Source organism: Poecilia reticulata, chromosome 8 (assembly GCF_904066995.2).
Source record: "Poecilia reticulata chromosome 8, P_reticulata-male-v2, whole genome shotgun sequence".
NCBI lineage: Eukaryota > Metazoa > Chordata > Actinopteri > Cyprinodontiformes > Poeciliidae > Poecilia > Poecilia reticulata.
This window is the reverse complement of record NC_088837.1, coordinates 14,131,768-14,159,379: the sequence shown is the minus strand read 5'-3', so window position 1 is coordinate 14,159,379 and position 27,612 is coordinate 14,131,768. Positions and strand designations below refer to the sequence as shown.

Genomic DNA, 27,612 nt, shown 5'->3' with positions numbered 1-27,612 from the left:
GCAGCAGCTATCTGGGTAGATGGTAGACAGCGGCCACTGGGTAAGCTGATAAAACCGCCCATTTCATTCTGGGGACATCTGATACTGAATTCAGCTCTAGAGAAACTGGCATCAGTGGACCAGACTGAAACTGGATCCCATGGTGCTAGAGTTGAAGCAGCACAAGGTCAACTCTGCATAGCTAAAGATCAAGTGGGTCTGGTTTCCAGGCGAGAGGTGGAAGTGGGAGTTATTGCGTTCAAGAATGAAGAGATCGTTCAAGAATGAAGAGATAACCATTTTATCTACGTATTATGTGGGGAAATATTATAATCTAATTCATACTCCAAAAGCACTTCATTATTTTATTAACACAAGCATCTTTCAGATTGGTTGAAAATTTGGGTTCAGTCCGATGCAAAATGATTCTGCATCAGTTGCCAAAATCATGGTTATGTATTATGAGGCCATTTATGAGCTCTAATTTTTTTAGTGTGATCTTCTGCCACTGCAGTGAACGACGGGTTTATTTGAAAGGTTTTTGGACATCAAGATGCTGCGTATGCATGGCACCTAGGAGCTGAAAATAATTCAAAACATGAAGTAATGAGTCAAACTTATACAAAAAGTCATACTCCTTTTAAAAATGTGTAACTACTTTTATGAAACAGGTTTAGCTTTATAAACTGTATCCACAAAGATAGACGGATGTTTCTTTCTTTTTTAAATCAACTTTTAATAGTTTACGTTTCTTAAAAAAAAAAAAAAAGCTGCAATTTTTTACTTTCCTCCCAAAGTTCAACATTAACCTGGCTTTTCTTCTTTTACACTTTTTCAAAAACAATTACAATTTACAAGAATAAAACACCATATCCAGGTAAAAGTTCACTACAAACATGACACTTTTATTGAACTTTTTTCGTCCTGAATCGGTTACAGAAACAACAGAGTTAACCGTTTTATTTATTTATTTTTTCTCTTTTTTTTTTTCTAATCAAGAAATCAAGTTTCTATACATATGCATGCCTCATCACTGCACAGTCATAGCTGTGAAAACCAATACTGCCCCTGTCAGCTGCCCTGCTGGAACAGTCTGAAGGCAAGAAGGATCGGGAGAGGAAAGCCTGGGAGGGTGGGGCGTTGTTCAGATAGGCTGCCCAGGGACAACAAACTCAACATAGAAGTTTTGTGCAAATTTCACCACAGTCTACTTGATTTGTAACACAGAGACAATATCAGTCAGATGATTCTCTTTTTTCTTTTTTTAAACCTTCAAGTCTTCAAACCCAAGCAGAGGAAAGTATTCTTAGGTCCACTGAAGATGGCATGTTGTTTCCTTCATTGGGAATCACTCTATGTTGGACCGTCCTCTGATTTTAATCTCTTTACTTCCCAACAAGCAAGCTTGCTTTTGTGTTTTCCAAAGCACAGACATTAAGTGTGTCTTCTGATATACACTGAAATCATGATTGCTGTCACATGACCGTTACATAAATAGTTAGTATTGAAAAGTACGTCTGAGAAAGATCTTATATGTAGAAATGGTGATTAAGCATGCACAGATAGGTAGTTGACGAGTGCAAAATCTACAAAGTCACAACATGTTGTTATTCTTCCTTTTTTTTTTTTTTGTAATCCACACCGAGTGAAAACATCACGAGAACTCAAACATCCCTCCTCGATTGTGAGAAATGTACTGGTGACCATGAAAACCCCTGAGGACTCTTCTCCTTGCACTGATCTGTTTCTGACCAGGACTGGCCCAGACACGGCTCAGGCTGAGAGGACAAGCTGTGTCTGGGTACGAAGCTGGCCTGCAAGTAGTCGTCCTGATTTAGAGTAGCCAGAGTTTGAGACATAAACGTGCAGCAGCAGGCAGGGGCTAACCGCCCCCCACCCCACCCCTAAACTTTTCTTAGCTCAGGGCTGATGCAAGTTCAGATATCACTACCATGGCTTTTGGTGATCTTACAGTGCCTCGCAAAATTATTTATACTTCCTGAACTTTCACATTGCAACCACAAACGTTTATCTATTCCATTTGGGATTTTATCTGACAGACAAACACAAAGTAGTGCTTAGTTGTAAAGGAAAGGAAATTGATGCACGGCTTTCAAATGATTTTTCAAATAAAATTCAGAAAGCTGTTGAATACATTTGTAGTTAGTCCTCCCTAAAAAAAGGTTAAAGCAGAATCCACCAAATTAAGAATCAAATTTAAAGTAAATATAAGACCAGCTGTTTTGTGAAGGAATGCACCAGACAGATCAATGATCAATTATGGGTTTTTAAACAATACCATATTGTTACTCTGGGGGTGCTGCAAGAATCCTCAACTCAGGTGACAGATTTTGTTGGAGTTTATTAAAAACTGGCAAGAAAAAAAAGACATTTAATCTTATCAGAAGAGATTAGACCAAAATGGAGATTTTAAGCCCACATGGAAAATGCTGAATGTAGCAGAAAACTAATACTGGACGTCACCTTGAACACACCATCTCCACTGTGAAACACAGCACTGTGTCATTATGTGGACATAGAATACTGGAGGAAAATCATAGAGGCTCCAAAACCCTGACTCATGTATTCAAATGCATGCCACTATTTACAGTTTTTGAAAATCTTTCATAAAAATATAACTAATAACATTTATCTCTCCCCATCTCTGTTGTCTTTGCTTTATGTTGGTCTGTCATATGCTATCATTTGACAATAAAATATGTTAATTTTTTTTGGCTGCATTGTGACAAACTGTGAAAAACGTTCAGGGAATAAAAATACTTCTGCAAGGGGCTGTATTTAGTGTGGTCGACCCACCCTGCTCTGCTCCGAGTTTCATAAAAATAGTCTTTGTTTACTGCATGAAGTGCCAAAGTTATTCACAGCTATTGTCTTTTTTCTTTTTCTGAAAATAAAAACAGCGATCAATAGGTACAACCAACATAAATCCCTTTAAATGAATCGCAAAATATTCATGAACAATAGTCCAAAAGGAAAATAAAAGCACATCTAGCGTTGGCAAAAACATTTTCAAAACTCTAGCTAAAAAAAAAAAAATAAAAAAATTAAAGACACCAGCAAGAGAAAAATAAAAGCATATGAAAACAAGGCAGAGCATGAACACAAAGCAAGCAAGTTAATCCAAATTAAAATCAGTTCTCCAGTGCATGACGGGTGTCTAAACTCAGCCTAGTATTAAAATAAAAAGGAGAAGAAAAAAAATCATAAACGAGCAAGCAAAGCATTACAGCACTACTATGTACATAGTTTCTCAGGTGAAACAGAGAGCTGGTGTCACGATGTAGGGAAAGCGTGTAAAACAGAGACTCCAGTGGAACATGGAGTCCTTCTTGGCATAGGGACTTAAGCTATGAGAGACAGGGAGAAGGTGAAGAGGAGGAGGAGGCTCCCACATCATGCACATATAGAGACTGGAAGGCTATTTTCTCATATAGATTTGAGAGTGACTGAAGATCTGGCCTCACCACCATCCCTCTCTATATGCCCCCTCCTGCATCATCTTCTCCTGCATTTGATCCTCTTCTTTCCACCACACAGTGTAAACCTGATCTCTCTGAGACGCCAGAAGATCTCCACACAGCAGAAGTAGCTCTAAATATAGTCTGCCACTTGTTTGTTGACGAGTGGATCCACACCGGCGTTGTTCCTGTCATTTCTATACCTCACTGCAAAGAATTTTAGCACCAGAAAACAACTTGTGAGCCCTCACGAAACCACAAAACTCACATACAGTATATGCACACAAACACAGACAGAGGAACCGGGAGCAAGAGGCCGATTCATTTCCTCGCTCCGCTTCCTGCTGATCTAATGTGACGGTTTCTCCTTGCTGCTTCCATCCGCCACTGGCCACTGGAGATGCGTGGAGAGTGCAGAAGTCTGACCCAGATTCCCAAAGCTGCACCTCCCCTGCTGACGACTGACGCCTTCCTTCTCCAATCACGATCCGCTCTGCTTTTTTTTTTTTTTTTTTTCCAAATCTCTAGTAGTGGTTCAATAGCAGCATGATGGGTCAGGTCCTCCAGATTTACGTTTGTCGTGTCTGTGCTCACTTCATGTCATTGTCCCCTTTATATTCAGGCTTCACAGTTTGTATTCGCAATGTGTCCATGCAAGTGGGATGATGACGCAAGGTGAGGAGAGTTACGTGTTGTAGTCACAGACAGTGCAGGGAAGAGGAGGGGAAAAGGCCAGGGCTAACAGTCCAAAGGAGGAGGAGGGTTTGGAGTGTGAGAGCTGTACAGATCACACAAACACACTCATTCCCGTATATAGACACCAACAAAGGGTGACTTGTTTTTAAGAGAGCGGCACTCTGGCTCATCCCTTACAGTGTCAATGGATGGAGGACAGAGTTAAAGGTTTCCGCTTCAATGCCAGCACCGTAAAGCAGAAAAACATTGCACCTGACAGGATAAGAGCTAGAACAGGACGAAGAGTTTGCTTTCACAGTTTTCAAAGATGCCTGCAGTGCTGGAGTGTCAACGGAACCAGTCATACCAAAAGAGAGAGATAACGTGTTGTAATAATAATAATAATAATTTCAGATAATATTGTGAGTTCTGTTTGGCCATTATCATACTGGACACATTTCAGTTCACGTTTTGCAACTCTTCCATAAATACTTATTGACTAGAAAAGTTTTAGCTCTGTCCTCCATATGCGGCCCTCTCTCAGTCTCACTCACATTCATTCCATAATTGTTTGGCACACAGTCAGTGATAAAGTCTGTACATGAAAGGGCCCTGCAGGCACACAAGCCTAAAGTCCAGTCCAACTAGATGCCTGCCCCACCCAAACAGTCCTGGACCCCTTCCTCCCTCCGTCCTCTTCATCTCGCCATTTTCCACCAAACGTCGTCTTTCCTCTCGTTCACCACAGCTGCCTGCCAGTGTAGGTGGGAGGGGCAGAGGGCACCTGTGGATGAAATAAAATTGGTGTGTAAATGATAAGCAGCCTGGAAACATCAGGTAATCAAATATGTTTTGCTAAAAGGGTTAGCTGCATTGCAAAATGCTATATTCCCCCTGGTCTTTTACACTAGCTTAAAGTTTTGTATGGGAACTTTGCCTCCAGACTAAAGAATATTTGGGTTTAACTAAAGGCATGTTGAATGCAATCTTTGTTTTTGAATTGTTCATACATTTAAGATGTGATTTTCTTTTTTTTGCACATCACAAAATATTTGTTGGCAAACATTAATTTATATTCTTCGATGCAAAGCAGGTTAAATCAGTAAAATCAGTATTCCAATGCATTAATTAGTAATATTATATAAACTAGTTAAACAATAGTTAGGCTACTGAAGTAGGATTTTAGTTATGTTCAATCCCAAATTATTCAAACCACTGGCAGATTTGGATTTTAAATTATTTTCTTCAGCCAAGAACTTGGTTTCTGATAGGAAATGAGACAGGTATTTCTCAAAGAATAAGCAAAGCAAAAGGAGTTTAAATGTCAAAAGTAAAAAGCTGTCACATACATTTTGTCAAAATATTGCTTGTGAAAGTTCTCAGATTCTTAGCTATCAAATCCTTCTTATAGCTGTGAAGAGACTTTTTGCATTATTTCAACTGGTGTTTTGACATCTTATCTTTGGTGATGAGCTCCAAGTCTTTGAGACTGGAAGGGCTCCTTGCCATCACCCTAAAGTTTAGCTCCTACCACAGATTCTTTGTCAAAAAATAAATCTGCTCTCTGACTGGGCCAATCCAAATTTGAATATTACTTCAAGTAAAAAGAAATGTGTTAAAAGATCTCTCTGTACCTAAACCTGCCGGGGGTATGAATAAGTTTGGACTTAACGGAAAATCATCTATGAAAGTGGTCATCCTCTGCCAGCCAGAATGTACACTCCTCTTGATTTTACAGTCCCGCAGGCAGTTGCATCACTCAACAAATGAATACAATTCATGGGCGAGTTAAAGACACTGAGGCTCCCTCACAATCACTCACACAAATCACTTTGTGAGTTTGAGTGATGAGCGACCAAACCAGTCCATGCATTTGCAGAGACATGAGCATGCAAGCACACACCTCTCTCTCCTTGTGCAATGACGCGTGATCCATAAGGAACTAACGTACATGCAGTCTGGTCGGCGTGATGGAGTGTAACAGCGGCGTGTAAGCGGCGTGTACCTGTGACTGGGAAGATGTACTCACCGCTCCCCCGTTCAGGATCATGGTCATCTCTGTGGGCTGGTAGACGTTACTGCGGAAGGGAGCACTGGGCCTGGCACCCGTGTTACTGTTGTGTTGGCCAGCACCGCCACCGCTCCTCAAGCCTAAGAGGGGAACACAGATTACTCATTTTGACTCATCACTTTGCTTTTTCTCCTGAAACACTTCCTACGCAACAGAAATTTTCCTCCAACACCTATTTCTAGGCTCTCAGGCAAACCTTTCCTGGAGTTTCATTTTTCACTTTGGCCTACATTCGTCCTACAAGCTGCCCTATGGAAGTGAATATGTGCCATCAGGATTTGAGTAAAAAGTGCCTCTGAAATTTGAACGTTGTATATTAGTGCTTACGTTTTCAGTATTAAAATGAATTCAGAATATATTTTTAACCTAAATAAAAATTCAATGTCATTATTTGTACATGAAAAAAGTGATCAAATTTTCAATGTACATATTTTTTCAGTTACATTTTTCAGTATTAAAAAATTCAGCATATAAAAAAATTCAACTTTTCAAAATTCAAATGCAATAGTTTCAGTGTCCTCAAATTCGCCGTCTCAAATTCAGCGTCTAAAAATTCGCAGTAAAAATGGAAAGGTTACTTCAGGTCACAGACATTAGCAAAGGATGTCAGATTCCAACACCCAGCCAATCACATGACGCAACAGTCACATTGAAGAAATGCCATCACCGAGGTTGACGACCATAGAGGCGAACGCAAACCCAACGGTGAGTTTAATGCTTTCATATTTCTGTATTATATTTTCTTTTGCGCATAAAGTTTGATACATTGTCTTAAAGCTTGATTTAAAGCTTGACTGAGACAGGCAGTCTTAGTAAAGTCGTAATTTTTCAGAAGCTACCGCTAATGTAGTAAGCTAATATGTAGTAAGCCTTGTATGCTTCAAGGAGGGACTATGAACTCTTCCTGTTTTAATTATAACCACAGCCCCATTCTGTTCACTTGACTTCATTTATGAATGACTTAATAAATTAATCTAAAATAAGTTAGCAGATGTACTTACAAGCATATATTTTCTTCAAAAAATAGTTAAAAAACAAAGGAGGTTGTTTATAATGTTGCTAGGTAACAGAACGACGTTTTGTACCGCAAAGTAAAAAGAATGTAAATTAATATATCACTTCCTAGATATGAGAAGCAGTATTTTTGGATGATGTTGTAATGACCATAAATTTATTAATTCTCCTGAAAAGTTCTCTTTAAATATTCTAGACTTGGCGCAAGTGGCATTTCTTTTTTTAATAAACGGGAGGAATTGTGTGTGGGACAGCGGGGAGGAAGTTGTGGGGTGCTAGGAGGTAGCGAGAACTAATATGCCAGCACTATATGATGTAAGATTAACAACGGCACAAACCCGTGTTTTAAATCAAGCTTTAAGATCATGTATCAAGCGTCATGCGCAAAATAAAATATACTACAGAAATATGAAAGCATTAAACTCACCGTTGGGTTTGCGTTCGCCTCTATGGTCGTCAGCCTCGGTGACGGTATTTCTTCAATGTGACGGTTGCGTTATGTGATTGGCTGGGTGTTGGAATCTGACATCCATTGCTAATGTCTGTGACCTGAAGTAACCTTTCCATTTTTACTGCGAATTTTTAGACGCTGAATTTGAGGACACTGAAACTATTGCATTTGAATTTTGAAAACTTGAATTTTTTTTATATGCTGAATTTTTTTAACACAAACATTAAACTGAAAAAAAAAATGTATATTGAACATTTGATCACTTTGGAAATAGGTGTGATTTTTTTTTTAACAAATTAAAATTGCAACCATGTACAAATAATGACACTGAATTTTTTTCATGTACAAATAATGATACTGATTTTTTTTTTTAGGTTAAAAATATATTATGAATTCATTTTAACACTGAAAAAGTAAGCACTAATATACAACATTCAAATTTCAGAGACATTTTTTATTCATATTCTGATGGTACGTATATTTCCATGCTGCCCATATAAACTATGCCATCTAGAATGTTGAACGGTGGTGGTGGTGTACCTGCTGTGTTCTCGTCGCTGTATCCGTAACTCTGGTTATCCACAAACTGCCGGTGAGACAGAGGGATGTCTTCATCAAAGCTCGTCTCCCTCATACGTGATGAGTTCTGGGAAGTGTCAAAGTAGTCTGGGGCGGTGGGTTGCGGTGGGGCTCTCAAGCAAATGTGGGATTCGGGAATAGCATGGAAGATCAGCAGGAGCCAGCCCTGAGTCACCAAGGCTATCGCCAGTGCGGGGTTGTTCCACTCTGGGGACTTGCCGAGCCAGTCGTTACCATACAGGTAGAGGCTCACCCAGGTCATCCACAGCACCAATGACAGCAGGCACGTCACTAGCAGCAAGACAGCATTGCAGCGCCACTGACGTGTTTTTCCACACAGAGCCAAGGAGGCGGCAGTAAGGGCAGCGAGAAGCAGGGCTAGCACGTAGCTGCAGGCTAATGAGAAGTCCAAAGGCATGTACTGACAGGCTGCTTTACCTTCCCTCAGCATGGTCAGAAGTAGCCACTCAGCGGCAATGATGCCCTGCACGGCACTCAGACCTAATGCCAGACCTGTCAGAGCACATCCGCCGGGACTTCGGCGTTCTTGGCCAAGTCTGCGCAGACGAATCCCCTGAACCAACAGGCAGGAGAAGCAGACAGCAAAGAGGAGACCCCACAAAGCCCTACGGATCAGACAGAGAGACTCATCCTGCTCGACCAGGTAGGCAAAACTGAGGCCGAACAAGCCAAATGTCCCCAGGAGCAGGAGGAGGATGGGCCCTACGCCACAGCGCTTCTCTGCTTCACTGATGTGGCGCAGACGACACAGCAGGACCAGAGCAAGTAGCATGGCCGCCAGCGTCCCACCGGTAGCCAGAAATTCGACAGCTACGCCCCAGATGGAGTCCAGGTCGCACAGGAGAGTGTAGGGTCGCTCGAGACCCCAGCCGCAGCCTCTTGGGAGAGCGTTGGGGTCGTCCGGATCCTGACCGTGGGCATGATGAGTAACAGCCAGCAGCAGGAGGACCACAGGTGGGAACGCCATCTTTGAGAGGTGAACAGAAGTGAGGATGGACAGGAAGATGATGCAGAGCATGAGGGCATAAAGTAGAGACAGGAAAAAGGTCGTGAGTCACAAATGTTGGTGAGCCATTAAAGCTGAGCCGTCAGTCATTCCCGCAGCAATCGTCTGTCCTTGAAACAAAGCAGACAATCGGCTTCTGCTGCGTTTTAGAAATGGAACAAAGGACCAAGGTTTATGCTGGGTGAATGACTGAAGCTTCTCTGAACACACAAACAAACTACGCATTGTGTTTCACCGGTGGCAGGTTGTGGCCATTTTTCTTTTAAAATATTTCAACAGCTTTAGGCAAAAATAGCAACTCTTAGAGTGCAAGCGGAGCTCAGATCTGCTGGCTTCAGCCTGTTCAGCTTGTAAGACTGGAGTGTGAGCAGCTACAGCACTGGGAAAACAAGAGCTGCAACTTCATGAATATTTCCATGAAAAAAATACAGACACACTGAAAAGATTGTGACTCACTATCAGGCTTCTTGCAAGGTGTGAGACGCTGCATAATGCACTACACACAAGAGCACTGCACCTCCAGCAAAAATACAAGTACTTGTTAGTACTTTTTGAAGTGTGCAACATCAGTGCTGTCTATCTACCATTTTGCCCTCTGTCAGGATTATTGTTCATACCACACACATTCATACACACTGAGTTTTTTTGGGGGGGGGTTCATTTAATTGTTGGCTTCGCAGAGATGATCTGTGCTGTCGTCTCACCTGACACACTGTGTGTTTTGTAGGAGGCTGATGTGTGTTGAACAGCACCACAACACCAGACAGATGAACATATCCTCTTCGCAGGTTGCTGTCACAAAATGTCCTGGCATTCTTTGTGAGCTAAACAGTCAGCTTTCAAAAAGTGCTTTCTGCTCTCGTCTACGCTTGTAGATAAACTTTCAATTGTTTTCTTCAGGGAGATGTAACTTTGACATGAGAAATGTAATGGTGTCCACGAATGGACTACAGCAGTATTTGCATACCACATAATGGACACTGGATATCCCGAGCTTCATATTCCCACTCCCAGTGTCGGTGAGTCAGTGTGGGTTACGCAGGCAGACTGCTGGGGGGGTTTCAGGATCATATAAACAGTCTGGTCACACATGCAGGCCTGCATGTCACTTATACAGACTAATACTTTGCTATAGTGGGGAGACTACACAAAGAAGACAAACCCCAAAATTACAAAACCAGGGGTGAAACAAATACCTGTGCAATACCAGCCTCTACATGAAGTATATTTTTGATAGTTCTGGGTTGGACTCACTTTTTCCTTCAGGTCTGACTCAATTCTTCAAGGTATATCAATGTTTTATCAAGGTGTCAGAGATTTTTGACCCTAAGGATATGACAGCATCACACAGGACAGCGATAGCAGTAGGAGTTTGCCCCACAATCGGTGGGTTGCCGGGTCGATCCCCGTTCTTTGCATAACTCACCTGCCTTTCCTGTGCCTTGCTCTGCCCTGGGTGACACCATCAGTTTGTGAATGTGTATGTGACTGAATGCAGTGTGAAGCGCTGGAAAGTGCCATACAAGTACACACCATTTACAGTTGCTGCTGATTTGTTGGCTTCACACCAATTATGGGAATCTCCCTTTCCTTTAAGATCTGGCCAAGTTGAAGGACACAGAGTGCAGTGAGCACATCACCATGTTCAAGAAACCTCTTTGAGGTATTTAGTGATGTCTAAAGAATGGTTAGTTGGTAACGAGGGGCCCAAAGTGTGCAAAACAAATATCCACTACTACACCAGTATACCACCACTGGCCTGAACTGCAAAATGAATTAATTCTTACATGTTGTTTCCCCCCCAAGTTCTGAACGAACCATCTGAATGGTTCAGCTACAATTTAGACTCATTAGGCCACCCAGTGTTTTTTAATGTTATCCTACAAATCAAGTAATAATGTATAAATTTAGCCCCCGTTTCCTGTTTTTAGTAAAATGGGTTTGCTCTTCTGCTCCTGTTGCCCATCTTTTTTTACATGTTCTGCATTCATATAAGTTATTCTGAATACTTTGGTTGTAATCTGTGGTTATTTGAGCTACGCTTACATTTCCACTCTGTCCATTCTCCTCTTCGCTTGACACCCACAAGGCCACCTGCTGTTTTCTAGATATTTTCCTCTCTTCCAGACCATTCTATGGAAACCCAAAACGCGGTTGTGCCTGGCAGACGAGCAGTTTATGAAGCATTCGAACCAGCCTGTCTGGCACTAACAACCATGCCACATTCATTAAATCCCCTTTCTCTCTCATCCAGATGCTGGGTTTTAAAAAATCTTCATCACATCCAGATGCCTAAATGCATTGCCTTGCGGGCATGTGATTGGCTGATTTTCTAAACTACAAGCAACTGTAAGCCAGTTGTAAGCCAGTAATGTTACTAGCCTAGTAATGTTACTAGGCAACATTACTTTATTGCCTAGTAATGTGCAATAAAGGTTAAATTAAATTAATCACTCATGGTCTTACAAGGCAAATTGTAGAAGAATTTAAACTTATACTTTATTATATTTCTGTGGGGAAAAAAATCCTGTGCTTAGAAATAATGAATTAATCAATAATAAGGTATCAACAGACCGTTTGTTGTTTTTACCTTGAACAATTCGTTTAGTCAATGAGAACTGTGTTTTCTCCTTCATCTTTACTGCTGGATGTTGATCACAGATACTCCACTGTAGCTACCAGTGGTGGCGCAGCGAGCATCTGTACATATCTTCTGTGGTCAAATCATGAAACCATATTGTAATATTTTTAAGATGCACTTCCACAATTAAAAAAAAAACAACAAAAAACAGGTTCAAAGGTCAGATTTCTACTTTTAGACTTAATGGCTTCAATGTAATTCTTCTTTATTACGTCCACTGCACTTCACCTCCTCCATATTTATTTATAAGCTATAGCTATTTTGTGCCCCTCCATCTATTTTGAACAGGCAGCTGTTGTTTTCAAGTGAACTTCCTAGGAAGCCCCAGCAGGCCTAACAGTGCAAGTTGCATGCATGTGATTGTGTACATGATTATCATTTAGGGGTCGAAACTCCCCCTTTTCCTTCTGTCGCCTTTCTGCAATACTGCATCAGCTCGAAACCACTTATTATTAATCCACCATCAGTCAAAGCTTTTAAGCACAGATTTATGCACAACGAAATATATGTGGCACATCACATCTGATTAGTCCTTCTTGTCTCTAAATTACAGAGATAGAGCAGCAAAGGACAAATTAGGGAAAAAGCTCACTCCTTCCTTATTGTATCTTCATCACCTTCTTTGTCTCGCTTCAACGACAGAGGCAATAAAGTCAAGACGTAGTCAAGACGGATGCACAACAAGAGGCTGAGACTTGTGTCCTGCACACTGGTGGCTTTTCCGCTCTCTCGTCCTCCTGCCCCATATCACTCCCTCTTGCACAGATGGTTGCACTGGCTGCTTTTTGAGTGGGACTTGGCAGAACCTGTGAGCCGGAAGCCACCACAGGCCACACACACACACACACACGCGCGGTCACATGAGCACCATCAGCTGCACATGCATGTGTAAAATCCCACATGTTAAGAGTGACATGCACATGCAGCACATATGCTACTTAAGTCCTCACGTTTCTTTCATATTAGTGAGCTGTGTGAAAAGGGAGGATGATATTGGCTGCTCATCCTCGGCGGCCCTCTGCCTCGCCATGCGTGTTCCTTTCTGTCGCCATTTCTGTTCTCCGTTTCAAATTCTCTGTTCTGCTAGACGTCCGTGCCCCTCCTCCTTCAACACGCTACTCGTTTAAAAAAGACCTCCAAACACTCTTCATCTTCCCCTTTCTTCCATCTTAGATCCTTGTGGTCCTTCCTCCTCCTCCTCCTCCACTTCCTTCCACTTGCCTTTATTCGTTCATTTTCTTATGTAATTCAGGAACAATCCAGCTCCAGCCAGTTCTGCTGCAAGTGCAAACAGCCGGGTGGCACTGAGCTCCTTTATTTTACACCTCGCAAGGTTGCAAGCTTGCATGCGTGCTGCATGCATGTCCAACATGCCTCTGTTGGCATGCTGCAGGTTCGACATTCAGCTTGGTTGCATGCATTATATGTCCTCATGAGGACAACATGCATGGTTGAAACACAAATCCCCATTGTGACGCGAATGCAGCATGCATTCTTTGCAGCACTGAACAGGAATACAGGCGCGAGAGGACAAATGTGCAGCACTGCAGTCATTCAGATGAGCTCCAGGCTGGACAGAGAAGGATGGGGGATGGGAGGTTGGGGGGGGGGCGATGAGTCAAGCGGTCCAGGACAATTACAGACTCCTATAATTATCAGACGCAACACACAGCCAGATGCTGTCTAATTACTGTGGTAACGATCAGAACGATTATTGCATTTTAACGACTTGCTTCGTGTCTCTCCGTTCTGCAGCAGTTTTTTATTTCAGCAACGCGCAAAATATCAGAGTTTCTAAAAATGTGCAAGTTTTCGAGCGGACCGCCGCTTACTCAGATTTAGGGACGAGTTATTAGCTCACAAATTAATCACAAATAAAATGAGACCGTCAGTTTTGAGCTAAACTGTTATGACTTCTTCCAGGAGTGAAGTTGTGTTTACTGCCTCCGAATCATCATTCAAAAGAAGCATGTCTAGTTTGCTTTCTGAGTGAAACAGCCATTGAGGGATGATTAATTATAAAAATGTCTAATTTACTTAAACCAGTTTAATAAATGCTCCCTGCTAATTGCTCCAAAATGGCTCATTAAATGAAGAGCAGTATCTACAGTGTATGTAATAACGCCCAGGCTTCCATAATAATCTTTCTGGGGGTTTCTCCAAATAAATTTCCGCAGTACACATTAGCTACTTTTGGAGAGCGGGGACCTTTTAATGATTCTGCCTGTTGAAGGAAGTTATCTTTTGTCTTTATGTCCTGGACAGATTACCAATGTCAAGGTGCAATAAGGTTTTACAATTTTGAGACTGCAAAGACATTCCATCAAATCCAAATCCTTCCTACAATTTAAAGCACTTTTGATGAGATGCCGGAGAAAGCGCCAGGTTGACCAGAGGTGTTTCCTGCTGGAAAAAGCATAGAGTAACATTGTACACATTTTATGCCAACTGTTGCTGTGCACTACATGTTAGCTGGCTGAAAGCTGTTAGTCCAGGTTATCATACTGTAAAAAATCTCATACTGGCTCCATGGATGGATGACATTTTGGCTAACTCAATTTGGTTTGTTGGGGTTTTATTAGTTTCGAGTAGAGAAAGCGTCTCTGTAGTGAAAGCTGTGCATTATTTCGTCTAAATGTTGGTTGTTGCTTAGGAGGCGTGAAAGCAGAAACCGAAATAAAAACACACAAAGAAATATCAGTGTAGAAATAACCTAAATATTTGTCTCCACGAAGTTAAGATGTATAGAAACAAGCCTTCAATGTGATAACCTTCATACAATAGATGTAAACACAAGATGGTTTTCAGTTTAGACTTGATTCTACATCAAGGTATCCCAAGATTTTACATTGCCCCTCCCCAACATGTTGCTGTGCCATGGTGGTTACCAAATATTTTCCATATTACAAAAATGCTGGATTCTGCAGTTTGGACAGTTATCCTTTTGCAGGAAACAAAAGGAAAAATCAATCACCATTGTTATGGCAACAGTGTTTTAAAACTACATGACAAACTACAGAAGCAATAACAAAAGAACAATAAAACCAATGTTTCGGGTTATACAATATAGTTTTAGTAATATTCTCTACATACCATCAAATGTGTTTTTAATGTTATCAGACTGACAGCATAGAGGCTCCCACCTATGACAGAACAATGGCAGAATAAAGATGTGTATTTAAATAGTGAAGCTGTTTGTTTTGCTGCAGCCTTAGGCCACATAAACTACCCTCAGGTTGATTTTTGTCTCAGATAAATTATATTTATCTTGTATATCCAAATGGACAAGCAAATTTAAATTCCTGCATGAATGCTCTAACAAGTTAAAATTTCGCCTTGTACTTTTGTGCTACATCACTACAGAACGCTGTCTGTCATAAGTTAAGATTGGTTCATAATTATTTAAAATTCTAAGGTATCATTAGTGGAAAATAAATCAGAGAAATCTCTTAGGATCTTTACCCTTATTATATTTTGTTTTTGTTTTAATCCCTTGTCAAATTTTGTTTTATTGTTATTTTCTTGTCATTTCAGTTTCTGTATTAGAAGACTGACTTTACCAGAGAGAATGCAAACGTGTATCTTTGCACTGAAAACAGTTAGCTCGTCTTTTGTCCTTCGCAGCAGCCAGTGACATTTACAAAAGTTCAAAATAAGAGGCAAAGGAGAGTACAGATGAGAAAATGTGGCAGTAGACTACCCACTGAAGTCTGAGTCATTTTAATTTTGAAGATATAACTACACTCATCTAAAGGTGCATAATTGTACTTTTAATAATCTTAATGTAAAAGAAAACAGATGAGTTCTTGATGCAGAAGTTTAGGCTGCCGATTGTTCCAGGCTCCAGTCTCATGTGCAGTTTTTATGCTCTGCATGCGTAGGTTTCCTCTGAGTACTACCGTTTCCTCCCACATTCCCAAAATATGCTCACTTGGTTAACCGGTGCTTTTAAACTGAATGTAGGTGTGAGCAAATGTGGTCGTTTCCCATGGATTTTTTTCTTTTTAGACCAAGACATAATTGCTGAGTTTTGTAACATTTGGAAGCAAAGCTGCTTTTAAATGTAGAAGGAACCTGGAAACTAAGGCTCAGTAAAAAATAAACAAATAAAAAATCAGAAAGGAGAAAAGCAACAGATGATTAAATGCACGCTTAAAAAGAATGAGATATTTCCAACCTCATGGGAGCCATTTTATGGAAACTGTCAGTGCACATATTCATCCCCTGCCTCCTCAAAGATCCCTGGTCCCCCTAATTATACCTCATTATCATGTGACTGAGCTTACAGCAATACCATATGCTAATTGACTTCGCAATTAGCAGACCCAGTGTTACACGTCCACCGTCTCGCCCCCCTCCCTTCTCTTCTATCGTCATAACAGATACAGTATGGGATGACCGGTCGGATGCGATGGCACGCAAAAACGTGTATCCTGAGCATGCACAGCTCCGGTGTCATGTGTTCCGCTTCACTGCGATATGATTAAGCATCTTCAATTATAGATTGACATCCGGAAAGAGGATGAGTGGTGGGGTGGTGGGGATGGGGGTAAGAGGGGATCAGATTGGGTTTGAGAGCACGATAGTGATCGGAGGAGCAGGAGGAGCGAGGAACAGCCGGAAGCTCGGAGGAGGAATTGGAGTGAGCCACTTGCCGTGAGCATGAGCATGTGTGTGTGTGTGTGTGTGTTGGAAGAGCGAGTGGGGGCATGAACACAAATGCATACATGAGAGATGAAGCAGTGAAGTTCCAACATATAACAACCTGACCTTATAAAAACACATTTTGTTAACTTATAAAGTTTTAAATGGGTTAGCCTCCCCTTATCTTCGGGACCTTTTAAATTTCCAGTCTGTGTCCAGAACCCTACAATCAAATAATCAGTTATTACTGACAGTTACTCGGACTCGTCTTAAGAGGAAAGGAGGCCGAGCTTTTTCTGTTGCTGCTCCTATTTTATGGAACAACTTACCTTTCCAGATTAGATCTGCCAACAGCCTGGATCATTTTAAATCGCTTCTTAAAACTCGTTTTTACTCTTTGGGATTTAATTGATCTATTGTTTTGTGCTCTGTTTTGTCATTTGTGTTGTTGTTCTTGTACAGCACGTTGGTGCAGTTTTATACCTGTTTTAAAGTGCTATATAAATAAATTTGACATTGACATTTACAAGCAGTTCCTTACAAAAGGGACATTTTACATATCCGGTTCCTTTGTAATCCATGAATGCTGTTTATTGGAATTTTATGAAAAATGATTAATGTTTTCCTAACTACATATATATATAAAATCCTAAGCATGTGCTCTGATTCCCCTAGTCGGTCGATCACATTCAGAAGTCACTGTGTGTAATTTTATCTCACAATAAATACAGATGCTTTGTAATGGCTAGTTTTATTGCTGAACACATAGCATGGAGAGGTTTAAACCCCGGTTAGGTTATAAATCAGTATTCCAAGCTCTGAACCACTCAGACGTTATATCCATCATTTGAAAATCTAAAACAACTGCAAACCTACTGAACTGAACTGAACTGGCAGGCAAGAGGAGCATTAACAACAGAATCAGTCGATAGACTCTTGGTAACTCTGGTGAAGAGATCCAGAAGTCAGTTAAGATAAATCTTTGTGCATTATTGCCAAGAAGGTAGCCATTGTTAAAATAAAATCATCAGAAGTTCAATTTACATTTTGCCACAGCCCTTCTGTTGGATGAGCAAACGTGTGAAAGAAGGAGTCAAATGAGACCAAAATGAAACTTTTTGGCCCGAAACACAAAACGTTGAGTGTGGCAGAAAGTTAAGACAACACATCGCCCAGCAAACACTATGCTTACAATGAAACAAGCTCACTGTGGAAGTGCTTTTATTCAGCAGGGACAGAAAAGCTGTGAAGACGGATTGAGCCAAACAAATAGGACTATCGTACTTATTAGAGATCGCAGAAAACCTGACACTAAAGAACAGGTTTACCTTCCAGCAGAACAACAGCTCTGAGATGCAATGAAAGGGCATAGATCACAGCCTAGTCCAAGTCCAGACCTAAATCCACTGGGAATATGTGACAAGAGTTGAAAAATGTATGTTCTCATATGCATAAAGTCCAATCTGACATAACTTGAGCCAATTTGAGATTTCAGTCTTAGTGCGAAGCTGCTGAAGACCGACCCCAAAAGAGTTTCAGCTCTTCATGCAGCGAAGTGCAAGGCCCTAGACAACCTTGGAGGAGCTGCAGAGATCCATAGCTCAGGCGGAAGAATGTGTTGACATTACATCCACAAATCTGCTTTGAAGAAACCCATTGCTGAAAGGAAGCCAGTCAAAAATTGTGTTTGTAAATGGATGGAAGAGGATAGCGACAGGACATTAGAGATGCTCTTTAACCAGTCTGACTGATCTACAGTATTTTGCACAAAAATGTGCCAGAACTTGTCTCTGTATGTGCAACGTTGTTAATGACTGACACAAACAAGTTGCAGCTGAGATTGAAGCAAAAGGAGATTCTTGACTCTTAAGGTTGAGTGCATATGAGCGGCACAACAACTTCTATAAAATAAGTACATTTAAAAAGCATGTATCATTTTCTTACCACTTCATGGTGATTACCTTGAGTTACCACATATAAATTCCAGTAAAGCACATGGAAGTTTATCGTTGCAAAATGGGAGAATGAATACACTGTGTAGTAATCCGTACTGGGTACATATGGCTTCAGCCCAGAGGACACGGTCGTGTCATCTTTTCCCAAGAGGGGGCTAACTAACTGATGAATGCACAGTCTGAGGATAAACAGCTTCACTCAGCTGAATATTGATTCATGAGGGAAAACAGAACACAGTAAAAAAAATAAAAAGACCCAAGAGCTTTTGGCTATTCCTGCACTGACAACAGGCTCATATGTCATATATTGACCTACAGAAAGTCTGACGTCCATTTCCATACAAAATGCCTCAGTCAAATTAGACTATTGCGTGCAGAGCTGGGAGGAACACATCCCAAGGTGTCTCCCTTTAGGTTTTAGCTGACCTGCAAGAACAGCTAAATGCGATCACACATTTCAAGTAAGCTCTTTTTCTTTTCTTTTCTTTTCTTTTCTTTTCTCTACACCCCCCCCCCCCCTCATCTCGTTTAACAATAAAGGCCACATGGGAGGGTCCCTGGGGGTTCCAGAAGAGTGTGTTTGTTTGAGGGGGTGGGGTGGGGGGACAGCAGCAGCAATGAACCATTGTTATTGAGGTGCGTGACTGTGTGTGATCCAAAAATAGGGAATGGTATCCAACCTCAAAGCTGGAGAATAGAGAAGTGATTGACACCCCTGAACACCCCTCTCCCCCCCCCACCCCACCCCCCAGTGTGTGATGAAAATGGAGGCGCAGCCAAAAGACACAGACGCCTTTATCTCCGTGAGAAAAAAAAAAATGTGCAAAAAACATCGAACAGATTTGTGTTGAGTTTTTTTTTTTTTTTTGTTAAATGCAACATTAAGAGGCACCATTACGAGCGTTATATGTGTCCATATAGCTTCTCCGCGTCACACACCTATGCATTTGGTGCATAGACATCGCCGTTTTTCTCCCCCAAATACTGCAACTGATGCGGCTCTTATCTTATTTACGACACAGCAGCCGGATTCCAAATAAAAGCAGATCTTCTTCAGGACATTTAAAACACAGACCTCTAAATAAGCCAGGCGGACGGACGTCCACACTTCTCCCCCACCCCCACGACTGAATCAATCAGCATTCTACGTTCAGCACCTACCTTGATCGATGTAAACAGATGTGATCTAGTATAGAGAGGGATTCACAGTCGCCAGGTTTGGTGGGATGCTGAATATTGTTTTAAAAATGTCACATTTCGGACTGAGCTCAGGTCGCTGCGTTTGATGCTCCTCCACCGCTCCACATGGACTCCGAAGCAGACGAGTGCCCGGAGATTCAGCCAGTGTCCGCGGTCCTCAGAGCCAAAACAAGCATTGATGCAAGTCCGAACCGGAGAGGGTGTCAGGGTTAAAATACAAGACAGGTGCCGAATCCTTTCAAAGAAGAAGAAGAAGAAGAAGGAAAAAAAGCCTAAATCCTTTGTTTAACGGTGCGCATCTTCTCCAGGATAGAGAGATTGTAAACGAGTGAAAATCCCCCCCATAACAAACCGTGCCCCTCCTCCTTCTCTCTCCGGTTATTTTGCTGATTCTGCCTCTGAGTCTCCGGTTTGACGCTCGCAGCTCCCCGCTGCTCCTCTACCGACTGAACGCATCGCCAAAAACAGCGCTCCGCATAACGTGCGTAATGGTAATCCCGCTACGCAACCAAGCGCGCACACACGCACGGAAAGTGACATCTCTCCGCACCCTCAGCGCGGACTTCTCTCTGTCCTTTCCCTGTTAAACCGCCTCACTCTGATAAATGACTTGTTTACTGGCATGTGTTCAGCTTACAGGTTACCTCCCAGCTGGAGACGGCGAGTCATCTCCTAAAGCTGTTGTTTTTTCAGACTAATAAAGTGTGGACGCTGTTGAATTTCCACCGGATGCCACAGCATTCAAAAATATTCATAACTCTTCAACTTCCCCCCCCCCCCCCCCCCCCCCCCGCTGGGATTGATGGATTTTATTGGAATCCAAGTTGCTACATAAAGACAAAGTAGCGGATGGAGAGATGTGAGCAGCACTTTTAAAGTCTTGCTGTATGTAATTTGGATAGGTGTAGGACTTTGACTGGATCACCAACACATGCTTTGATCTGTGCGGGTGTTGCAGCTCTCATTGTCCTGCTGGAAGGTGAACAACAATCCCCTTCTCTTCCGTTGCAGCATCTAACATCTTTTCTTCCTTTTCTTGCATTTAGCTACACATTCAGCGAGATTTGAACGCATCCTTCTACACGAGTTAATTCATTCTAAGTTACTACTGTTATATTATGACTTTCAAACATTAACGTACGTCTTATATTATTGATTTACGTTATTAGTATTTCATATCCTTGCCTCGGGAAAAAAATATATGCAATTTCATGCAAGCCTTCCGTTGTTTTAATAGCATGCATAACATTTTTATGCTTCCACCGGTCATCTCAGAGGTCTTGACGCAGCAACAAACTGCTGCGAGGATTATCATTTCTCGATTTCATCACACGTTTGTTGCCACAGCTGCTCCAGTCCGTCTTATCGGGGAGGATTTCAGTGGTGACCCCCCCCCTCCCCCCACCACCACTACTGCACCTCCTCCTCCTCTGCTTCTTGTTCTGCCTTTATCACAGCACAGATCTGCTGTCGCTTTCCTGCCATTTCAGTTCACAACAAACAGAAGGAGCCTCGTCACATCTATGCAGGAAGCTGATATTTGTGCTGGATTTGATCACAATCAATCCACCGACTGAGTGTTAATCCATATTTTGGACATACAATTGGCACCGGTCCGATTGTAGCAGAACGTTTTATGCACATTTACATTTGACACGTGCAGTTTTTATTTTTATTTTATTTGATTTTATTTTAGCTTTAATCTCTTGTTTTCCTGCTCTCCTTCTTTTCATACTCATAAATCCAGGCAAAAAGGGGTGACACTCAGTCTCTGGGAGCAGGAAGGAGGCGTATCATATGGAATGGCAGCTGAGGATGTGAGACTAATGTGACAGGTGCAGCCTGAGAGAGTGACAGCATGGGAAGAGGGGGTGGAGGAGGGCCATGTGGAGGAGGGGTCAGTGCTTGAAACAGGAGGATTGGGAGAGATTAATGGTTCTTTCACTTATCAGCGGACAGGCCCCTTGCAGTATATCACTGGTAGTGCTGCCATTCTCATTATCTTTATATGAGCCGTGGAAGATGTGAAAAGGGACAGGAAATCATTGAACAACCACACGTATTTAATCACGGTAAATTGATTTCAAAGAAACATCCCTCATCAAGTTAAAGTAATAAGGTAATTGAGAGGCTTACGACCATGTAATTACTGCACATGGGCATTACTGAGACACCCAGTTAGATTACACATAACACTCTGATATATAGTGCCTGAAGAATGTGTAAAATGCCTTTCAAATCAATTTCACCCTGTCTAGGAACTTTTAATCAGCAAACTATGATTTCCTGTTTGGTTGCCATTTAAAATAGGAAAGGCAAGCAATCAGGCTCCTCAAGGTAAATGGATGATTCATGTGTTGATTTAATTTTTAAAAAAAAGAAGAAGGAAGAAAAAAAAAAACAGCTGACTCAAATCCAAAATTTAACCACATCTACAGTAAGAGAAATCACAAAAAAATATTTATCATGATGTTAGACTGCTGCAAATGAAGATTAATTTATTTTTGAAACCGTTACACAGATTTATCATGAGTGTCTATATGCAACAACTTTCTGCAAAGACTGGCTGCAGAATAGCGAGTAAAAAAAGTCATTTTAATTCTTAACCAGTTTCCTTTTGAAGCTAGAATGCAGAAAATCTTTGAATATGTTTCATGTGTTACAAGGTGATTAGTCCATCTTTTTCAGAATATAGAAGTTATTGCAACAGAAATCTGAGCCAAATGTGTTTCTTTTCTTGGTATCTAACCATACAACCAGCGAAAGCAAACGAGCTGGACTAGCAGCTCATGTCCTCCAGGACATGTTACTCTGAAATAATCCCTCTGGTATGTCATGACGATCATGTGTGGCAGTCATGAGACTGTCATACAGCAGCAGTGACTTCAGTCAGAGGCTTCTTTAGATTTGCTGCAAGACTGACTGCCCATGACTCTCTAAAGACACTGGGATGATATACATAACAACATTTAATTTAGCTTTGGGAAATGGAACTGAATTGAACTGAATGTCAGACAGTGAGAAAAAGGATCATATGTCTTTTCAGCGAGTGCTTGGAAATGTCTGGTTTCAGCTGCTGTCTGTGACGTATTTTAGCTACAGAAATTCACTTAATCTGTGAACTGGGAACACTAGTTTGTCTATATTCCACACCTGACTGTTTAACTGGCTGGTTCAGATAGAAATTGAACGCATACGTAGTGCTTGTTCTCATCATTAGTTTGATGTTTAGACAAGAACGTTGGAGTATTTATAGCAGGTTCTACAGTAACTTGGATCAGAGTGATCACACGTGAGGCTCAGTCACTGACTAATATAGCCGTACTGACAGCCCGTACTAACTGTGGCTCAGCCTCGTGAGTTATTGTCTGTTAAATAAACCTTCTTTTGTACCAGAACAGCAGGCTCACAGGTGCTGCCCCGGTTTATTTTTGACTCATCTACTATATATATATATATATATATATGTTTGAGTAATCTCTCTCTTTCCATTCATATTCCATTTGCAGTATGTCTCCCCCCCTCCCCCCTTTTTTTTCTTTCCTCTTCCTTCTCCGGAGGTTGCCTCGTCTCGTCGTCAAGGCCTCCTTTTGGCCTCCGCACAACAAACAGTGCAGTGACAGCAGGGTGGCCGACATGGAGACACGCACGCTGCATCTGTTTCCAGCTACTAGCATCACAATGAGATCCTGTGACCTTACAGGATGCATTAACTATGACAGGATGCAGGTGTCCAAATTAGCAGGAAGAGTGACTAATTATATAGAGTAACTTTATTTCCATATATGTATCCCACTTTACTCAGGCTGTAATGGAAACGATGTGAGTTTGAGATATCAGTGCTTTTTCAGGAGTTGTTTTGCTCTCTTTTGATCCACAAGCTCAACAGATATTCCAGTTCTTCTCAACCTTAACAATTTTTAGGAAAAACTGCTTTATAATATTTCTCACCAGCACAATGCAGTAGTGACCAATTTGAGACATAAAAATGTCTTTTTGGATTGTCAAATCTATCAATTTTAGATGACGTATAGCTGAAAAGCTTCCTTGTTTTATTCTCAACATATCCATTTCCATTCTTCAGAGAAAAACTCCATGAAACTGGATTAAAACGCTTCAGGATCCATGTAGCAATTTATCAAAGGTTCGTTGTCCTGCACAATGCTTCTTAAAACTGATAAGTCACCATGAAACTTGCTACTTTGTGTCAAGTACAGTTGTTATTTTCACTGTCTACGATTAGTGCTCACTTTTCCTTCTGCCATCAGGGACCAGCTGTTCGCTATTCAAAATAGTAAGGGCTTTTTGGACATTTTAAGTTTTTTCATATAAAATCCTGCTGTGGAAATTCAGAATTTATCACCATGCTGTGCTATTATTATAATCATACAGCTGCTCAGAAGGAAATACACTCTTGCTTTTTCCCTTAATGTTGGTAATTCAGTTAAGCGGGATAATCCAAATCTCATCCATCCGCCCCCCTGTCTATTCAGTTCACACTCCAGTAGTTGTCGAGGTCAAGACTCCAGGCAGCAAAACAGAAGGAGCTAGGATGATGCAGACTCCAGATACCCGAGAATCAAATCAACAAATAAATTGTATTGAAGAAGTAAAACATACTTTTTAGTTTCATGACTAAAATGGTGCATGGTGAGGTCTTTAAAGACCTCACCATGCACCATATTTTCATCCAGTGAGCTTTGCAGACCCTTTGGTGAGCTTTTCAGGTCTCCCAGTGGCCCCATAAACATGGTTTAACCCACAGAAGGTTGAAGTGGGGTCATTGGAATAAAGGCAACACCAGGATTTACCTTCCTGCTCTATCACCCAGTCTCTAGGTCCCACAATAATGAACAATGGTTTACTCTGAATCATGAGTTGATTATTCATTTCAAGAGAACTAAGCTAGTCAAAAATGTGTGGTTCTCATATGCTTTAATTCTGAAATCTGGTGATGATCAATTACACCAATATGATCAGTGATATTTTTTGATGGCAAACTTACAATTTGAATCAGTAGCCAAAACACTGAGGCACTCAATAAGGCACTGGGATGCCTTATTGTGCTGTCAAAATACTTTACATTTTTCATGATAAAATTAGCTTTTTAGGTCAAAATAACTAAATATATATTTTTTAAAAAATTCTAAGTATTATCACGATACGTAGATAAATAACTTATAAAGAAATTGCTAAGCATCTTCGCTCAGCTTTCCATAGTCTGGCTAAAATCAAAGGAGCCTGTTGCTATGAGACAACAAAGCTAACAGCTACTCAGCTGTGCAGATTTCTAAATGTGCCAAAATAAAGCATGTGTGCCATTGGTTTATTGTGATACAAACTGTAATAAGTGCTAATAAATAGTTCAAACCTTCAACTTTCACCACAATTTATGAATGACAGCTATATTGGATACTAAGCAATAGTATGTAACTTTAAAGTGCAAAGCTCTTCACAAGTAGTATTCAGTACCCGTGTTGCCACCATATTAAAAGATCCTCCACCAATGAGTGGTCCAGTAAATATCAAAAAATGTCAAAGCAGTACTATAGTATTTACACATGCATAGAAAATAGTGAAGACCTTATTGGATGTGTTAAATACGATTAAATCATTTACCCATGTCTGTCCATGTGCGACCCTTCTCTGTTTGTCTCTGGTCCAGGAGGTCGACTTCACAACAGACACACTCAGGCTCACTGTACTTATTCTAACAAGAAAAAATAAATACATCAGTCCAACAGCTTCTGCCCCACAGTTACAGACGGCAACAGAAAGAGGGGCATGCTGAGTGTGATCGTATAGTCGAACATAACATACATTTACATCATTAGTTTGCATAACTAATATTATCTTTAACATAAACAGCGATATATAATTTTAGTACGAGAAATATTTTACATTCAAAGACTACCGCACAATTGGTAAAAAATTAAAATTTACCTCAGAGAAAAATCAAGTTGATGGTTACCATCAGTCCCACAGCTTCTGCCCCTGAACATGAAAAAATATATATAACTACAGAGAAATGGTTCCCAATGAAGAGTTCATAGATATACAGTTGAACATATCTGAAATGAACAACATTCAGTATCATAATAGTTAAAAGTAAAAAAAAAGAAGAGTAAAATAATAATAAAAATACATCAAACTTATATAGCACTTTTAATATAGACAAAGCATATTTATAAATATTTTAAAAATGCTTAAAATATGTACAAAACATTGCAAGATTACACATGAAACCCTGTATCTAACTAAATTAGCATAATGTTAAAATATAATACTTGTAAAGAAAGCACATACCACAGTTACAGATGGCAACAGAAAAAGGGGATGAGCTGGCAGTTACTGGTTGCTATGGTAACCACCAACTGTCAAGAACAACATTACCTTATACAGCAGTAAATGTCAGGACAAAATAACGTTTTGACTAAACAAAATTCATTTGAAGAATGAATAAACCAATTTCGATAATCTCCACATCTATAATAATGTTCAAATAAAATCTTGATAGACATACTTATTGTTTTCTATTTCATCTAAGTCAAATTCTCTATTGTTGTCCTTAGTTTTTGTGTCAGGTAAGATTAAATAAACTTGCCAGACACTCTTAAGCCATCTTGGAGAGATGAAGTTCAGTCAAATGAATATCTGGCTAGACTTCAGTGGGACTTTGTGAATGTAGTTGAGACAATGGACATAATGAATATATTTTAGCATGCTATTGTGCTCCACGACTGTGAGCAAATGCTGCAGAATTGCTGCTAAATATTGGCTTTATGAAAAATTCATCATGAGCAAGTTGGTATGCTGGCACATTTATCCCCAACTGGATTTAAAAATAATAGCGCAGAGTCATTCCTTTGTCTCCAGGGTCCTATTCCTCCCATGTTTATATAAAATTCATAAGGCACATAATGGGAGACTCACAAATAGTCAGCAGAAGTCTCCAGTTTCTTACATAACTTCTGCCTGGTCAGATATGATCCAAAATGCTACAGATGATCCTACAAAAACAAATAAATAAAAATATATATTAGTCATGGTTTTATAAAGTTTTCTTCCAAAAATGTGTTAATTATTTAAAGCTAAACTCAGCCAAGAGAGAGGAACATAAGGCCCAGTGAAGATGGACCCATTTCTACTATTTATGAGTGTTTTACATAAAGAGAGATGTTAGACTATAGCAGTGTTATATAAAACTGTTCAGCTTGTCTAATTCTTTTGCTTTCAAATTTTTCTTTCAGCGCAAGCTATAACCTCTTGAGGTCTAGTTTTACCTCCACCCGTCTGAACAATTACCCAGTGAAGTAGAAGCCGCTCTGTCTGGCATGGGGCAGAGTCTGAATGGGGGTGGGACGAAAGGAAGTAGCTTTTCCATTGATTTAAACTAAGAGGCAAGCTAATGTGGGATAAAAAAAAAAGACTGGGAACATAAATTTTGAGAATGGGGTTACTGGAAAAGATCGGGTGACATGTTTGAGCAAGTAGTAGTAAACTAAGATGGTCAGATTTTCCAACAATGAGATGTTTTTTGTTAGTGTGCTTTCCAACACACACAAAACACATGCAAGAATATGAGGTCACAGCATGTGACTGTTGTTGGGTTTGGGGGGAATTAAGGATTACTGAAGTTGTGGGATTTGGTCAGATGTTTGCTCTGCTGATGTGTTCAAGAAAAATTGTGTTTCCTTAAAAGTTTGTCATGACTTTTTCCATTAATAGCATCGCCATTTGCTTTGCAGCCCTTGTGATCGAGTTGCTAGTGTTTCTCAGTGTTTCTCAGATCTCTCAATCTGTCCACTCAAAGACTGGCGTCTGGTGTTGATCACGATCTGGTGATCAACACTGCAAACACCAGATCGTTTTTTTTATATAGTTTCGTTGGCTAATT

General features: G+C 40.6%; 1 protein-coding gene across 5 annotated transcripts; it reads right to left on the bottom strand.

Annotated features, from left to right (window-relative positions):
- Window positions 1-863: 863 nt before the first annotated feature.
- Window positions 864-26,072, bottom strand: gprc5ba (G protein-coupled receptor, class C, group 5, member Ba). 5 transcript variants are annotated; one of them, XM_008416727.3, is made up of 7 exons: window positions 26,022-26,071; window positions 25,659-25,709; window positions 25,335-25,425; window positions 19,677-19,950; window positions 8,210-9,236; window positions 6,139-6,284; window positions 864-4,917 (listed from the first exon to the last, which is right to left on the bottom strand). In XM_008416727.3, exons 5-7 carry the CDS (start codon window positions 9,234-9,236, stop codon window positions 4,873-4,875), a joined length of 1,218 nt encoding a protein of 405 aa, XP_008414949.1. In that variant the 5' UTR covers window positions 19,677-19,950; window positions 25,335-25,425; window positions 25,659-25,709; window positions 26,022-26,071; the 3' UTR covers window positions 864-4,872. The 5 variants fall into 5 exon arrangements, with proteins under 5 accessions (XP_008414949.1, XP_017161780.1, XP_008414950.1 ...); XM_017306291.2 differs by having other exon boundaries at window positions 6,163-6,284; window positions 26,022-26,070; XM_008416728.3 differs by lacking the exon at window positions 19,677-19,950 and having other exon boundaries at window positions 26,022-26,072.
- Between the last annotated feature and the right edge of the window lie 1,540 nt (window positions 26,073-27,612).

Excerpts from the sequence above, each read along its gene's own strand:
- gprc5ba (XM_008416728.3), bottom strand. The coding sequence starts at position 9,236 with ATGGCGTTCCCACCTGTGGTCCTCCTGCTGCTGGCTGTTACTCATCAT. Across the intron at positions 6,285-8,209 it reads CAGCGACGAGAACACAGCAG|GCTTGAGGAGCGGTGGCGGT; the intron begins GTACACCACCAC and ends TTCCCCTCTTAG. Across the intron at positions 4,918-6,138 it reads GTACATCTTCCCAGTCACAG|GTGCCCTCTGCCCCTCCCAC; the intron begins GTACACGCCGCT and ends TTTCATCCACAG.